A 16,479-nucleotide genomic window follows, 5' to 3' on the forward strand; every position below is an offset into this window, starting at 1 on the left:
GTGAAATTCAGTTTTAGCCACATGTAGTGATATTACATACATATACACTCTAAAAAATCTTACCAAACACAAACATTTATGTTTTTGAAAGAAGTTCTCACCAATGCTGCATTTATTTAATCAATATTACAGTACAACTTTTTTTAGCAATAGTTTTTGCAATTTTCAGTAATTGTTTTCTATTTTAGTACATTTTAAAATGTAATTTATTCCTGTGATGGCAAAGTTGAATTTTCAGCATCATTACTCTAGTTTTCTGTGTCACATGATCCTTCAGAAATCATTCTAAAATACTGATTTTCTGCACAAGAAACGTTTTGTATTTTTAATGTTTAATGTTGCTGCTTAATATTTTTGTGGAAACTATGATTCTTTGATAAATAAAACAGCATATATTTGAAATCTTTTGTAGCAATCTTTTGAAACATTGAAAAGTGTTACCGTCACTTTTGATCAATTTTAATGCATCCTCGCTGAAGATTAATTACTGTAGCTCTAAACTTTTGAACATTAGTATATGTGGTCATTTATGCTGGTTTGTGGTGCCAGTTTTGGAATAGTGTAGATGTATTTTTGAATGAATCTATTGGATCAACTGAATCATTTTTTCAAGTTTGATACTGTGATTAATTTAATAAATAACAGTAGATCAGTGCACGAATTGGCTGTTTACTGTTCTTGTGGGGCTTAAATTGATGTATTATTAAACTATAAGTGATCTTGTGCTTTGTGCTGTGTTCTGACTGTTGAATTTGAATATTTAAGGTGACCTCTTCCTGAAAGCCTTATGGATATTGATATTATGCAAATTGCATGTGCAATCGCAGCTCTTGTCTTTTCACAGAGTTACACATTCATAATATTGGTCATGTCAGCTCGAGCTTGGCTGGTAAGAGAAACAGGCGATCCATTAACTATCCATCACTATTGTGCTCTTGAGCAAGCCACTTTAACTAAAGTTGCTTGGGGGAGACGATGCATTTAACAAAAACTATACTGTAAGTCACTTTGAAAAAATGTGTCAGCTAAATAACTAATTAGTTAAAGATTTAGCAAAGAGTTCATTCTTTGAGAGGAAACATGATCTGAAATGAACACCTCATTTCATGTCATGTCTGAATCTTTCAATGTCTCTATGTGTGTGTGCACAGTTCACGTGTGTCACATTCATTACATTTGAATTATCAAAGACACAATGTGAGAGAAGTGCTGATGAATCACCAATGCCCGAGAGATACAGTTGTAAATTGTAAGTAAGGTTTATTGGCAAAATTTACAGAAATTATTCAACCCCCGAATAGAATCCCTCACAACAGCACAAATCTGCAAAACAGGTGTGGTCTTAAGCAAGGGCTTCATTAGTTGCACCAGGTGTGCTTGAGCTAGAACACATGAAATATCTGAACTGGCTAGGTTTGTTGAGTGTCACGTTTGGCTGCATGTTAGAAATATGGCTAAGTCAACTGAATGGTACTAAAAGTTAAGAGAAGATATCATCACCCTTCACAAACAAGGAACGGGATACAAAATGAAGTTTTATGTTACAAAGTTCGGGAGGATCTTGTTCAGGTAATCAACCAATCAGCACAAGAGGAAGCAGGTATAAATATAGCCTTCCCTTACCTCTGTCCCATGACAGTTTCACAGCATCCCTCCACCACCCCATTACCTCACTCTTGGCTGGCTTTCTATCCCAGTCAAAAGAGGTGAGTACTCTTGGTTTGGGCCAAATTCCAAGCTCGGAGCCCTCCCTCAGACAGCATGCCAAATATGCATAAATTACTATATCTGATTTCATGTACGTGTGAACTCGTGAAAAGATAGCGAAGGAACTAAATGTTCCTAGAGACACCGTTGGAAGCATAGTTCGCAAGCTCAAAGTTAAAGGAACAGTGGTTACACTACCTGGATGGAGCAGAAAAAGGAAGCTATCAACGGCTGCAACCAGATTTCTGAGAAGGCAGGTTCAGAAAAAAACCTTGAGTGACTGCAAAAGACCTGCAGCAAGACTTTTGTGGCAACAGGCACTGAGGTTTCAGCTTGCACAGTAAGGCGTGCACTAAACACATGCTGGAACTCAGAGACGTACACATCTACTGACCCAAAAATCATATAAATAAGCCACAGAAGTTTTGGGATTCTGTTCTGAGGAGTGATGAAACAAAACTTGGAACTTTTTGGTCCTATGGATCAGCGGTATGTCTGGAGGAAGAAGAATGAAGCATATGCTGAAAAGAACACTCAGTTAACATGAAAATAACAACTACAGTTAAGCATGGTGGGGCTCGGTGCTGCTCTGGGGCTGCTTTGTATCCTCTGGCACTGGAAACCTGCAGCGTGTGGAAGGCAAGATGGATTCATTAAAGTATCAGGAAATCCTAGGAGAAAACTTCAAGCCATCAGTGATGAAGCTGAAGCTTGGCTGTCATTTGGACCTTCCAGAACAGGGCAATGATCCCAAGCATACCTCAAATTCCACCAAGGCTTGGTTGCAGATAAAGTCCTGGAAGATTCTACAATGGCCTTCACGGTCACCTGACTTGAACCCCATAGAAAATCTCTGGTGGGATTTGAAGAAGGCGGTTGCAGCACGCAAACCCAAGAATATTACTGAACTGGAGGCCATAGCTCATGAGGAATGGGCTAAGATTCCTCAGAAACACTGCCAGAAGCTGGTGTCTGGTTATACATCTCGTTTACAGCAGGTCGTAACAGCAAAAGAGTGTTCTACTAAGAAGTAAACTAAGTAAATGCAAGAAGTAAATGCTTGACATGAAGGGGTTGAATAATTTTGAGACTGCAGAAGTAATTAAAAGTTGAATTTTTCAGTTGAATTTGGGGGAACCACTTGCAAAATGTGTTGGTTTGAGCTATTTCAATTACTTTTGTTTGAATTGTTGTTCATTGCAAACAGTTGAAAGTCTGTTAATTTTGCCAATAAACCTGATTTGCAATGGGGGTTATAATTCCAATTACCAATTAATGTAATAACTTTGATTTCAACTGCAGGTTGAAGGGTTAATTCACCCAAAAATGAATATTCTGCTATTATTTACTCACCCTCATGTTGTTCCAAATCCTTAAGACTTTCTTTAATCTTAGGAATACAAATGGAAATCTTCTTGATGAAATCTGAGAGCTGTCTGTCCCTCCATTGACATCTACGCAACTACCACTTTGATGCTTCAAAGCGTTCATAAAGAAATCGTAAAACTAATACATATGAATCGGATGCTTTAGTCCATTTTCTGAAGAGACATGATCGCTTTATCATGATGAACAGATTTAATTGAGTCTTTTATTCACATATTAACATTGAGCAGCGAACATAAACAGAAGCTCAGCCGAACTTGATTGACGCGTGAGAACAAACTCAAACACGCTGCCGCTGTGTAACACACGAGAATGAACCTCATTGGTCCGTGCAGAAGCTCAAACATGCTATGTAACACATGGTAATGAAACTCATTGGTTCTTGCGGAAGCTCAAACGTGCCGCGTAACACATGATAATTAATCTCATTGGTTCTTACGGAAGCTCAAACTGCGTAACACATGAGAATGAACCTCATTGGTTCTCACAGGTCAAGTTTACATGCTTGAGCTTCCGTTTATCATAACTGATGTGTGAGTTGATGAATGTTTATATGTGAATAAAAGCCTAAATTCAATCTGTTCATCATATATAAATCGATCGTGTCTCTTTTAACTGACTTTAGAGATGACTAGAGCTGGAAATGACCAATGAGCTGCTGATACGAGCATGCACAAACTAAGTAGTTGACTTGAGTGAGGGGTCGAAATGAATGAGGTTTTATAGGTTTTTAATGGTTTATGTAAAAAGGTGAGTTGAGTAAGACTAGTTTATTCACTTTTTATGCTTTAGACATGTAAAATATCCACGTTGCACATAATTATTGGGTGCTTTAATGATAGAATTATGTATTTGTGACGTTATCGTGTGATTACGTAAACGAACTAGTGAACTGGGTTTTTTGGAACTGGTTCATTGAAACAAACTGTCCGAAATAACCAGTTCAAGGAAAATAATCAAATTTCCCATCTCTCAGCCTCAGATGCTATTAAAACTTAAAAGATACATTCAAAGATTTGAGTCACTTAATGGCAAGATATCCACAAGCAAAACTTCAGATTTCGCTTTATTTTCTGAGTTATGTCTGTATTAATGTACTTTCTGCATTTGGAGGGACAAAATATATGATCGTGGAATCAGTCTACACATTTCCTGCTTTTTCCTCAGTGATTTCTGTTTGTTGAGACAGCCACATAATATTTTTGCTCCAGTGTGTTGTGGTGGTATATTCTATTTCATGTAAACATGCTCTTAAACAGCACTTAAAAACAATGCAAACTGTGGTTGGTTACTCTACATGTCGACCAGACATGTAACAGGTCTGTTCCAGTCTAAAGCCGACTTTCCGCTATCCTCGACATTTACATACAATTGTTGCAGTTGCATTCGCTTGGAACTTTCACATTTGTTTATGCTCTCTGCTTATTCACCATGGTAAAATTAATGAAAAATAAATATACATACATGATTGCCAACACATCTGAAAGAAAAGCAAAGTAGGTAGTGCTGATCAATGTAAATAATTATGTAATAAATTATTATTTCAGACATAATCATGTATATCTACTAATAATACAGAAATAATGTTTAAAGCTAATATTTTAGTAATTCTCACCTTGCGCTTTTAGTTTTGATTAGAATAGGCTTTACATCACATCTGGTCGAGTTTGCATAAGGTCTTACTGCAAAAGTTCCTGTAATATTGTCCACTGGAAATTACTGACTTCCGGTCTGTCGTTTGTCAAAGATAGTTAAAAGGAGGCAGGCGGCAGTAGACAGGTCAGCCAGAATAAGCTGCAGTGGGAACTAGACCTAATGCTATTTAGTTAAGGGCATGCGAGACTAGCCTAAACTTAATTACCTTTACTAATGAAAAAATAAAATAGCTATAGATCCATTCTTAAGTAAATACAATTAAAATGTCAGAATGCAGAATCAAATAATCTTTCACATTTGGCAACACTTTTAATATCGGCATTGCATTTAAGGTAAAATACTCAACTGTTCAAAAGTTTGTGGTAAGATTTAATACTTTTATTGAGCATGTAGGCCTATGCATTAAAGGGATAGTTCACCCAAAAATTACAGTTCTGTCATCTGTTTTTCTGTTTACTCACCCTCATGTTGTTCCAAACCTGTATGAGTTTCTTTCTTCTGTTGAACACAAAAGAAGATATTTTGAAGAATGTTGGTAACCAGACAGTTGACGGCACCCCATTGACTTCCATGGTATTTTTTCTTACTATGTAAGTGAATGGAGTACATCAACTGTCTGGTTACCAACATTCTTCAAAATATCTTCTTTTGTGTTCAACAGAAGAAAGAAACTCATACAGGTTTGGAACAACATGAGGGTGAGTAAATGATGACAAATTTGTAATTTTTAGGTGAACTATCCCTTTAAATGTATCAATAGTGACAGTTAAGACATGTATAATGTTACAAAAGATTTCTATTTTAAATAAATGTTGTGCTTTTGAAGTTTTCACAAAAAATATTAAGCAGTACAACTGTTTTCAACATTGATAATAGTAAGAAATGTTTATTGAGCAGCAAATCAGCATATTAGAATGATTTCTGAAGGATCACGTGTGAAGACTGGAGTAATGATGCTGAAAATTCAGCTTTGCATCACAGGAATAAATTCGATTTTAAAATATATTTAAATAAAAAAGTTATTTTAAAATGTAATAATATTTCACAATATTACTGTTTTTACTGTATTTTTGGTCAAATAAAGTCAGCCTTGGTAAAAAAATAAATAAATAAATAAAAACCTTTTTCAAAACATTCCACCTCTTACCGACACCAAACTTTTGTACATTTAATCAGTTCAAAGCATTGAATCGAACTCATGACCTTGCTAGTGCTATGCTCTACTGTTCAAGCTTAAGGAACACGATGTTTCAAAATTCAATCGGAAGAAACGTGATAAGGCTACACACACACACACATCATTCATTTTGTGTGGATAGCCTAGCACAAAGTGTGAGTTGGACGTACACAATGGCCACAATTTGAGCACACTGGAGGGGAGGCTGGCAGAAAGAGAGTGTGGTATGATGACCACAGTCAAGAAGTGTAGTGTGAATGTGAGGGGTGTTATAAAGGGTGTGTGGAAATGAGAGGATCAGGTGTTATACTCTAATCCTTCATTAACGATGTCATCTCTCAGCTCAGTGAGGTCTCACGCCGTCAGCGTGACGATGATGATGCTGCAGTAGCGCTACATTCATCCAAACAGAAAGGTGAAGGTAGTGTTTCATTGCATTCATTTGATGTATAATGCTATTCACTTTTCAAAGTGAATCATTCAAGTGTTTCTTTGCACAACGGTGTTTCAAACTTCAGTGCGCTCGCTTTTGTTTGATGTCATTCGCACTCTCCATGATTATATTGCTTTTGCTCTGTCCATTCTCTCTCTGTCTGCCTCTGTCTCACGCTCGTTCTCCCTCTCTTCCGAGCGACGCAAAAGAGGTCATAATTGACGCTCTTTGTCATGATTGCAGCAGGGACTTATGTGCTAATTATTTTGATTCACGAGTCATAATAATTGGACGCGTTTCCCATAATTACGGCTTCGCCTTTCACAGTCATGACATGATTTGTCTGAATGGTGTATTAATTGTCTGTAATTTTGATCGGTTACTTGACATACACATTGACATGTCGAATGTATGGTGAGGAAGTAATGATGGTGGAAATGAGTTATTTTGTGTCACTTCTTTCCCCCTCCCCCCAAGCCTTGCAAATCAAATCTCGCATGACTGCAATAACTGGGAAGTTATGAATGGAAGCACCGCTGATTATGTGACCGTCTCATGAGAACAGGATCTCTGCTGTTTTTTTTTCCTTGTCCTTGTGTGATTATAAATAGATGTAAATCATTTTTTTTGTGGTCTGCCAAGCCAAATGTTTGTATTTACTGCGATAGTAAGTGGCAGACTTTGGAAACACAGAGACAATCTGCTTCATAAGAGGTGTTGTGTGTGGTTCTCACTTTGATGCTCTTCAGTTTAAACATAGCAGAGGCATCAGACTGAAACAGACACTGAAAGCTGCTGACTGTCTTCTGAGTGACTCTCAGGCTTATTACTTTGACATATAGAAGAAGAGTGTATTTCATACAGCCCCAGTTAATGTTTCTTGCAGAGGTGGAGTTAAACGCCTCAGGACATCGCACTGGCCTTTTGGGCCTTTTGTGAACTACAAAAAAAAAAAATGGCCTAGGCCTATTATTAATCTGTAACACTTTTGCTGTTTTGGGCAGTGTTTTTGTGGGCGGAATATAATTCTTCTTTTGAGGAAATAATTATATTTTGTTATGTGTCTATGACATTGTGAATGCTATAATGCAGTGGTTCTCAGTTGATTATTTTTTTTTTTCGGACCCAGATTTATCCAAAATATCCTTAATGCGAAACTTTTTAATTATATTATGATGAACTGCATAGACTCGATTAGAATATGCAACATCATTGTTTATTTATTTGTTTTGTGTTGATATAGCTTGAAATTTGATGGTGTCATGCTATGCGCAGCCAATTATTCTTTGCATGAAACGCATTGCACCTTAGCATTGTATATGAAATCATGTAGAGAAGAGTTTGATTGAGTGCCTTATTTATTTAATTTTGTATTTTTGCTACATTCTACACTGTTATAGGTGCATTCTATATATTTTTTTGTTTTTGTTTTTTGCATTAGCAATGTATTTCCCTGCCGTCTACAACTCAATGAGAACAGACCCCATTTTGGGGTTTTGACCCGCCAGTTGAGAACTTCTGCTGTATTGTTCACTACTGTTCAAAAGTTTAGGGTCTGTACGATTTTTTTTTAAAGAAGAATTAATGATTGCATTAAGCAATGATGCATTAAATGGATCAAAATTGACAGTAAAGATATTTAAAGGGTTAGTTCACACAAAAAAGAAAATTCTGTCATGATTTACTCATCCTCTTGTCGCTCCAAAACCATAATACTTTCACTCATCTTAGAAACACAAAGGAAGATATTTTACTGTCCCTCTTTTGACAGCAACACAACTACCAGTTTGACGCTTCAAAAAGTTTTACGATCTCTATGAACTTTTTGAAGCGGTAGTTGCGTAGTTGTCAATAGAGGGACAGAAATCTCTCAGATTTCAATAAAAATGTCTTCATTTGTGTTGAATGAATGAAAGTCTTATGAGTTTGGAACGACATGAGGGTGAGTAAATGTTTTAAAAAATTCTTTCTTTTTTGGGCGAATTAACCCTTTAATGTTAGAAAATGTTTATTTATGTTCCAAATAAATGCTGTTCTTTTGAACTTATTCATCAAAGAATTCCACAAAAATATTATTAAGCAGCACAACTGTTGAAGGATCATGAGACACTGAAGACTGGAGTAATGATGCTAAAAATTCAGCTTTTGCCATTACAGAAATAAATTGCATTTCAACATATTTTAATATAGAAAACAGTTATTTAAAATTTTTGTAATGTTTCACAATAATACTTTTTTTCACTGTATTTTGATCAAATGAATGCAGCCTAGATATTATTATAATGCAAAAAGTGTTCCCAGAAGTCTCTTTATTTTTTATTTTATGAAATGAACACATATTAGTTATTAGTATTTAGCATTAGTATTTGTTGGTTTCTGTTTGTGATAATAAAATATTGCCTCAATGCAGTTAGCTATTTTTGTTTATTAGTAGCTTGGCAACCTACATTTATGAAGTTTTAAAGCTTCTTCAACGCTGGCAATGTGATAAAGCACCATTAATCAGTGATTACACCGCTAGAAAAGAGGCGTTTGTGATCTGCGAATGTGACTTTGAGCTGTAGTGATGAAGACTTAGACCCAGTTTACACAGGTTAATGTCACATGATGGTTTATTCCCTGCTGAGACTCAACTGAGAGTGAGAAAACAGACTGTTCCTGTCTCCGTTATTCATAGCTTTATTACCAGATTCTTGATCAAAATAAACTGTATTCACTGTGTGAGAAGAGATTAGATTAGAGATTTTAAGCTTCTCCATCTGCTTTTATCTAGACATTTTTATTGGTATTTTTGGATTAATAACTTTACCCTTACCTGTGGCCATACTGTATAACAAAGTCAAAACAAAAAAAGCCTTTCTAAGATATTAGACTAACTTTCCCTGTAGTGAAAAGAATTGTGCTTAATTGAATAAAATTTACAGGTGTAGTGTATTTTAAATCTTAAATGTGTATTTTTTTTTTTTAACTGCACTTAAAGGTAATTGACCTTTCGCCGAGCCCCGCCCCCCTTAGTTACTGTTGCTACGTCCGACAAACAAATGGTCAAACACGACCAGCGCGACAGATTGCCATGACGGGAAGAGGTATACCCGTGCGTGTCAGTGACCATTTTTGGAGCAATACCTCCGCGATATCCTCCAGATCGAGGCAAAAGGGGTTACAGTATGCAGTGGAGGGATATATTCAAAATATAAAAATACGCAATGAAGGAGACACGACTACTATCTACGTCTCTGTCGAGGCTAATGCTTACCGGTGTTCATACACATAATTTGTGATATGACAAAGAACAAGAAAGCAAGTGTTTAAAAGCATTGAAAGACACTCACTGTTGTGTTTTTGTGTGAAAGAAAAAACTCTCTGAAAATAAAAGTGCTGTCAGCAATAATTTCTTATGTGTGTTTTTTCGCATAACACACTATGACTAAAATTTTAAATGCTGCAAAACACATGGGAGTTATATTCTCGATGCTGTAGTTTATCTGATCAGTCACAGTATATCATTAATCAAGCTTAATTTGACTTTTCAACTACAATTAGGCAGGGTGAACTGAAAGCTTTTACAATCTTTTAGCTATAACTTATATCATTGACAAAAGTATGTGGTGCATTTTCTTCCAAAAATGATTTTCTTTCTCAAATTCATGCTTCAGGTTGACAACGCACAATAAACGAAATCACACAATAACTGTTTAACCAGACATAGCCTTAATTTGCATCTAAATAACTTTCATTGCTTGTCTTTAATAATGCACTTACCATAATATTTATTAGGGGGACAACAGATCACAAAACTCGCGGTTGAGACCATAATATTTATTAGTGGGGCAACGGATCATAAAACTCGCGGTTCAGACAATATTATGTTTTCTGAGTAACAGATAGGATAGTTTTTCAGATCAGAAGAACAAAACAAAAAAAACTTTAAGTAACGTTAGCCATCGACACCACAGCCAGCAGACGTATTTATGCTTCGTAATGTTCGACACATTAACCTGGGAGTGGGGCCGTCCACACTGTTTTATCCATTGTAGGCATCGCTCACGGTGTGTTTTCGGCTTTGGGAATGGAAAGAACACAACTCCTCCAGACAATCTCTCGGGGTATCTAGTGTCCGATTTACAAACGCCGTGGGCGCACGCTTCACCATCTTGCTAATGTTTGTCGGACCTGCTCACATAGTAACGGTTGCTATGATGTGTGATTGGACAATGGCCGTTTTGGGGGAGGGGCCGGCGAAAGGTAAATTGCCAGGTTTATGTCAGAGCCCGTCTACGGAGAGCCTGTCCACTCCCTATTAAGCCCTATTGTACCGAATTTTGGTTGTAGTACCACCAGAGTTCCACTGGGGGCGCTCGCCATGAGTGCAAAATGAATGGGAGTCAATGGGGCTAGACGGCTAAATTTGTCTCTTTCACCCGATTGCCGTTGAGAAATCTCAGATGTGATTGTAGATTTTGCAAGTTCAACATGGGTTTTAGGTCGAAAGTTGAATAAACGAGTACTTATGTCGTTTTGATTTCTTACAGGTTGAGTTGTTGTTGCCCATAACACGCTAGCATTCTGCTAATGACGTCAGATTGACATTTTGAAAGACTTTTTTAAAGCAAATAAGTGACTCTAAAAAATCTAACACCCAGCAATGTGTAATTTCTTTGCATCTCCTTTCGAATACAACATTCAAATTACTAGACAAAAAATTATATCCTGAGAAAAGTGGATTTTGAAGGGTATACCGCCATTGACCTCCATTCATTCTGCACTCGTCCTGTGAGCGCCCTCATATGGAATCAGAGTGGAACTGCAACCAGTTCAGAAGCCGGAAGTGTAGTGAGAGTGAAACTTCTCGCCATATTAGACATTCTCTGTTTATGTTCAGTTTGTTTGTGTTTGAGGGTCCGTTTAAATGACACCATTTTCAACTAAAAAACTTTTTATGCGTTTTGGCAGTTCATTTACATGACAATGGAGTTTTGGGGGCCTGAAACTTGCACTTTTGAAAATGAGTGCAAGTGCAAGTTTTTGAAAACAATACTGTTATTGTCTTCGTGAAAACTACAAAAAAGTGTGACGTCATGCGCATGTGTATTTCGTGTTCAGTCACATCACCAACTACTGGCCTGGCAGCATATTACAGCATTTTTTTTATTGATTTCGCAGATCCATGTGAACGGGGAATGTTGTCTTCTTTATACGAAAATAAGTTTTTAGTACATCGTTGTCGTGTAAACGTATACCCTTAGGCCGTGTGTCCACCAAAGCGTTTTTACTCGCGGCTGGCGAGTTTTTTCAATTGTTTTCAATGGGAGCGCCGCGTTTTTAAAACGCCATGAGCGTAACGAGGCGCTGAGCGTCTTTTTTACGCTGAAGCGCTGAGCGTTCGGCGTTTTTTACTGGTCGCCGAGAGTTGAAGAATGTTCAACTTTTGGTAAAACGCAGCGCTCATCACTGTCACTTTTTACCCAACCGTCCAATCACAGTGGAGGAGGGGCGGGACTAATACCACACCGACCAACCGCGTCCGCCACATGATTCTGCTTGTAAAACGTCAACAGATGGCAACAACAATCATAATAACGGAACAAAATCAAGAGCCAGAGAAAATACATTACATTGTATTGACATTTTAATATAGAATCAACACAGAAACAAAATATGTGTGAAATGAGATACTAGTAAGACTTTCGCGGATATTCCGTATCATAACAAGCAAGTGTCTCGGTCTCAACCGTCTCAACTGAAAAAACGCTGCGCTGCCAAAACGCTCTCAAGCGCCCACAGCTGAGCGTTTTTAGCAGAGCGCCTAGCGTTTTCAGCTGGCTAAAAACGCTTTGCTGGACACGCGGCCTTAGTTTGGTTTGCCTTTTCTGCCTGTATTCACTAGTTAGTTTCCTTGGTTACTGATTGTTACGCACCTGTTTCAGTTTCTGTTGATTAGTCTCCCTTGAGTATTTAAGCCTTTAGTTCTCTTAGGCACCGTTTACACGTACATGGTTATTTTGAAAAACTGAGACATTTCCCTTCGTTTGTGCCCTTCGTTTACACGCAAACGGAGAATTCGCCTCTGAAAACGATTCTTTCTAGAAACTCCGGCCAGAGTGGAGATTTTGGAAAACTTTGTTTGCACGTTTGCATGTAAACTGAGAAAAACTGAGTTAAAGTAAACTGAGTTTTAGCAGAGCCCGTCTACAGAGAGCCTGCCCACTCCCTATTAAGTCCTATTGTACCGAATTTTGGTTGTAGTTCCACCAGAGTTCCACTGGGGGCGATCGCCCATGAGTGCAGAATGAATGGGAGTCTATGGGGCTAGACGGCTAAATTTGTCTCTTTCACCCGATTGCCGTTGAGAAATCTCAGATTCGATAGTAGGTTTTGCAAGTACAACATGGGTTATAGGTCGAAAGTTGAATGAACGAGTACTTATGTCCTTTCGATTTCTTACAGGTTGAGTTGTTGTTGCCCATAACACGCTAGCATTCTGCTAATGAACGCTGATTGGTCAGTGAAGGACTGATTACAACCAGAGATACCGCTTGATGGCATCGTGGCATCCGAAGCGGGACCAGAAACAAACAAAACAAAAACTCTTCTAGCATGTGTATTTACCTGTGTCAGCTGTGTTGTCGATGCCTCGAGAGAAAAGAAAGTGCAGAGCGCGAAAGCACCAAAGTGACTGAAGGATTGCCGTAAAGCAGTATCTCTGGTCGTACGATGTGTATGACGTCATTGACACTTTAAAAGACTTTTTAAAGCAAATAAGTGACTCTAAAAAATCTAACACCCAGCAATGTGTAATTTCTTTGCATCTCCTTTCGAATACAATATTCAAATTACTAGACAAAAAATTATATCCTGAGAAAAGTGGATTTTGATGGGTATACTGACATAGACCTCCATTCATTCTGCACTCGTCCTGTGAGCGCCCTCATATGGGGCCAGAGTGGAACTGCAACCAGTTCAGAAGCCGGAAGTGTACTGAGAGTGAAACTTCTCGCCTTATTAGACATTCTCTGGTTTTAGGCAGCCGACGTCACAGTATGCGACAGAGCTTGCAACTGCGTCAAAAGTGTGACCTTGTTCAAAAGAGAAAGAGGAAGTGATTCGTTGCTGTTGTTGCTATTTTCGGGATTCTGATTGGCTAACGTGGGCTTGAGCTTCTCGTTACACTGCCACCTACAGGTTTGGCATGCTACTGACGGCATATATACACAGGTTTGTGTAAACAAACACTTTTCTGAAAACTGACAGGTGTGCACAATGTTATTTTGGAAAACGGAGAGGGTGAAATGTCCTTTTATGAAAATAGCCGGCCATGTGTAAACGTAGCCTTAGTTTTTTGTTTGGTGTTAGACGTCAATGTTTTACGTGATTGTTTTTCTATGATTATTATTCCTGTATACCCGTGGGTCATCATGTCATGAAAATGTACTCTAATTACAAGTACACTTTGTGATAATGTCAATAATTTTTTTTTACTTTAAAGTACATTTTAAATCATTATGGTGTAATGCTTGTTTGTCGTGTTTTAAAGCAGTACGTTATTTTGATGTGTTGACTAACATACTAAAAGCACGTAAAGTACTCGATTGTCATTTTCAGTCATTCAATATTATATTTAAAGTTAATAGTTTTAAATGTACCAAATTGCAAATTCTTAATTACAAATATGTAATTACAAAATATCAATTATACTATATTATATATAAAATAAATATAGAATAAACAGAAAACATACAAGTTTCAATACAAATTACATTAAAGTATACATTAGTTTAGCAAAAATGCTTGTCAGTACATTCTGCACACTTAAACCATATTTCAAAGACAATAAGAGTAATTATGATATGACATATAAAGATGAACTTACGTCCTACTTAAAATGGGTCAAAAAATCTCTCTAAAGTTCAGCTAATTTTATTTAATATAAATTTAAACTATAATACATTTTCATTATTTGCAATTACATGCAATTAAGTGTCCAAAAACATTACATTTAGTTTACACTTAAGTATATTATTTTAAACTAGATTATTTCCATTATAAGTACTCTATTTAATAGTATGCTAAAGTGTACTTTTTAGGACTATTATCCTAATAATTCTCTTTAACAGCATCTTGAAGATAGGTATACTGTATGTGTCATATAATGGTACTTTGCATTGTGTATTTGTACAGATTGTATTTAGTTTTTTTGTGCTATTTTATTACAGCCTCTGTCATCTTATCTAACAGCTTACACTTGATAAATGTCTCTAGCTAGAATAGTTTGGGCTACAACATACAAAACTGCATCTTTATGTTTTTTGTTTTTTTTTTATGTGCCACTGACACATTAGAAATCGGCTCAGATTGTCCATCCATGTTTGACTCGGAAGGGATTTTTATATGAGCGCTACAAATCTGTACTGCAGAGGCTCACCATGTGAACAGGATTTAACCCATTTTGATGGCTGTGCCATATTGCATTATAAATTATTAACAGCCAAGGCAGCCCTGCATTATGTCTGCTAAATTATGTTTGCTAAATTATGCGTACTGCACGATTGTCCTCTGGTTTTATAGGTTTTCATTGTGTGCGTGTGTGTGCGTATTCGCATGCGTCTGTGTCTCATATAGGTGTGGTTAACATAAAGCATCCAGCACTGTGAGGTAATGCTTCTTCCTCTTGCTTGGTCAGGGAGTCTCTACAGATTCATTGCAATGATCCAATTCATGTAATGTTGCTGAATTGCATGTTTGTCAGTTATTCCCTTATCTCGTCCCAAGGGATGAAAGCACTGCCCCCCTCCCATCTCTCCATGCTCAAGCTTTTGCAATTCAGCGTTACTATGGTAACAGTGTAGACCTGCCTTTGCTCCTTTCTCCCCAAGTTCTTTAGAATCATTCCTTGCCAAAGTTCCACCAAACAGTTTCTTTTTTTTCTTTTTTTTTTGCGGCAAAGAAATTGCGGCAGAATCCAATCTCTCTCTTTTCTTCCTTTTGTATCTCTAGGTTTTGTTTTATATATCAGCAATGACCAGAACTGACGCAAAGTAAGACCGCATACATACAGAAGGGATCACAGAGACCAACACAAGCTTCTCCATTGTGGTCGACCTGTCAGAAGAGAAGCGGGGGAGTAAACGAGTGCAGGAAGAACAAAAGGAGTGTGCGAGGACAGTCGATGGATGCTGCCCGGATTGAGGGGACAGCACATTCTCATCTGACGAGGAAAAGAAAGATTTCAAAATTGAGTCGAAGGACAGAAACTCGCCATCAGGTAAGCTATTTCGACCAATCAGGTTGAAGCATTGAATGGCCTTGAGGCTGAGGTTGCATGATTAGAATCAAGTCTAAAAAGAGAAGCAGGTCAGTCATTTCTCATCTCTTTATATCTATACTATAAAAGAAAACAAATTGAAGGAGAGATAGATGGACAATCAGTGATGTTTCCGTATCTCTCTCTCTCTCTCTTTGCATCTCTTCCTCTCTCCTGTAGGCATGGTGTGTGAGAAGGGCATTCAGATCCTTCTCACCATCGTGGGTGCTTTCGCATCCTTTGGCCTGATGACGGTGGCTATCGGCACAGATTATTGGCTGTACTCGCGGGCGCTCATCTGCAACAGCACCGCCAACAACTCACAAGATGATCCCCATAATAAAGACAAGAAGGACCCCGGGGCCTTGACGCACTCTGGCCTGTGGAGGATCTGTTGTCTGGAGGGTCAGCCACTATCTTGGCTCTTGGTTACATTGTAGGGGTGGCATCTGTGTTTCTGTGCACTTATTTGGAGAATAGGAGGGTTATGATTTATTAATATTTGCCTCCATTAGGGTAGTCCTATGATGATGCAGTGTTTATACTAAAAAAAATACTAGGCCACAGTTTGATAAACAAACAAAAGTACATCAGATGGGAAATCAAAAATAGATATGTAACCTACATTAAAAAATATGTGCCTAAGTTTTATATCAGTGGTTTTCAAACTGGTATCCATGGGGAAAATGAATATTTTCTGTCATAGTTAGTGTTAACTTAATATATCGATTAAATATTATTAAATATCATATTTTAATGATAAATGCTTTTTTAAAACGTATGCAGAATTTGATGTTTCAAATTGTGCCTATATTTCGT

At 37.4% G+C, this 16,479-nt stretch overlaps 1 protein-coding gene across 1 annotated transcript in view; it reads left to right on the forward strand.

Annotated features, from left to right (window-relative positions):
• cacng8b (calcium channel, voltage-dependent, gamma subunit 8b) overlaps positions 1-16,479 on the forward strand; it is a 29,134-nt gene that overhangs the window by 4,318 nt on the left and 8,337 nt on the right. Inside the window, exons 2-3 of the mRNA XM_084435586.1 lie at positions 15,354-15,621; positions 15,841-16,065. Coding sequence (XP_084291712.1) covers positions 15,843-16,065 — 223 coding nt within the window. The 5' untranslated portion in view covers positions 15,354-15,621; positions 15,841-15,842. The remainder of the gene's footprint in view (positions 1-15,353; positions 15,622-15,840; positions 16,066-16,479) is intronic.

The sequence above is a fragment of the Rutilus rutilus genome, assembly GCF_951802725.1.
Source record: "Rutilus rutilus genome assembly, chromosome: 17".
Lineage (NCBI taxonomy): Eukaryota > Metazoa > Chordata > Actinopteri > Cypriniformes > Leuciscidae > Rutilus > Rutilus rutilus.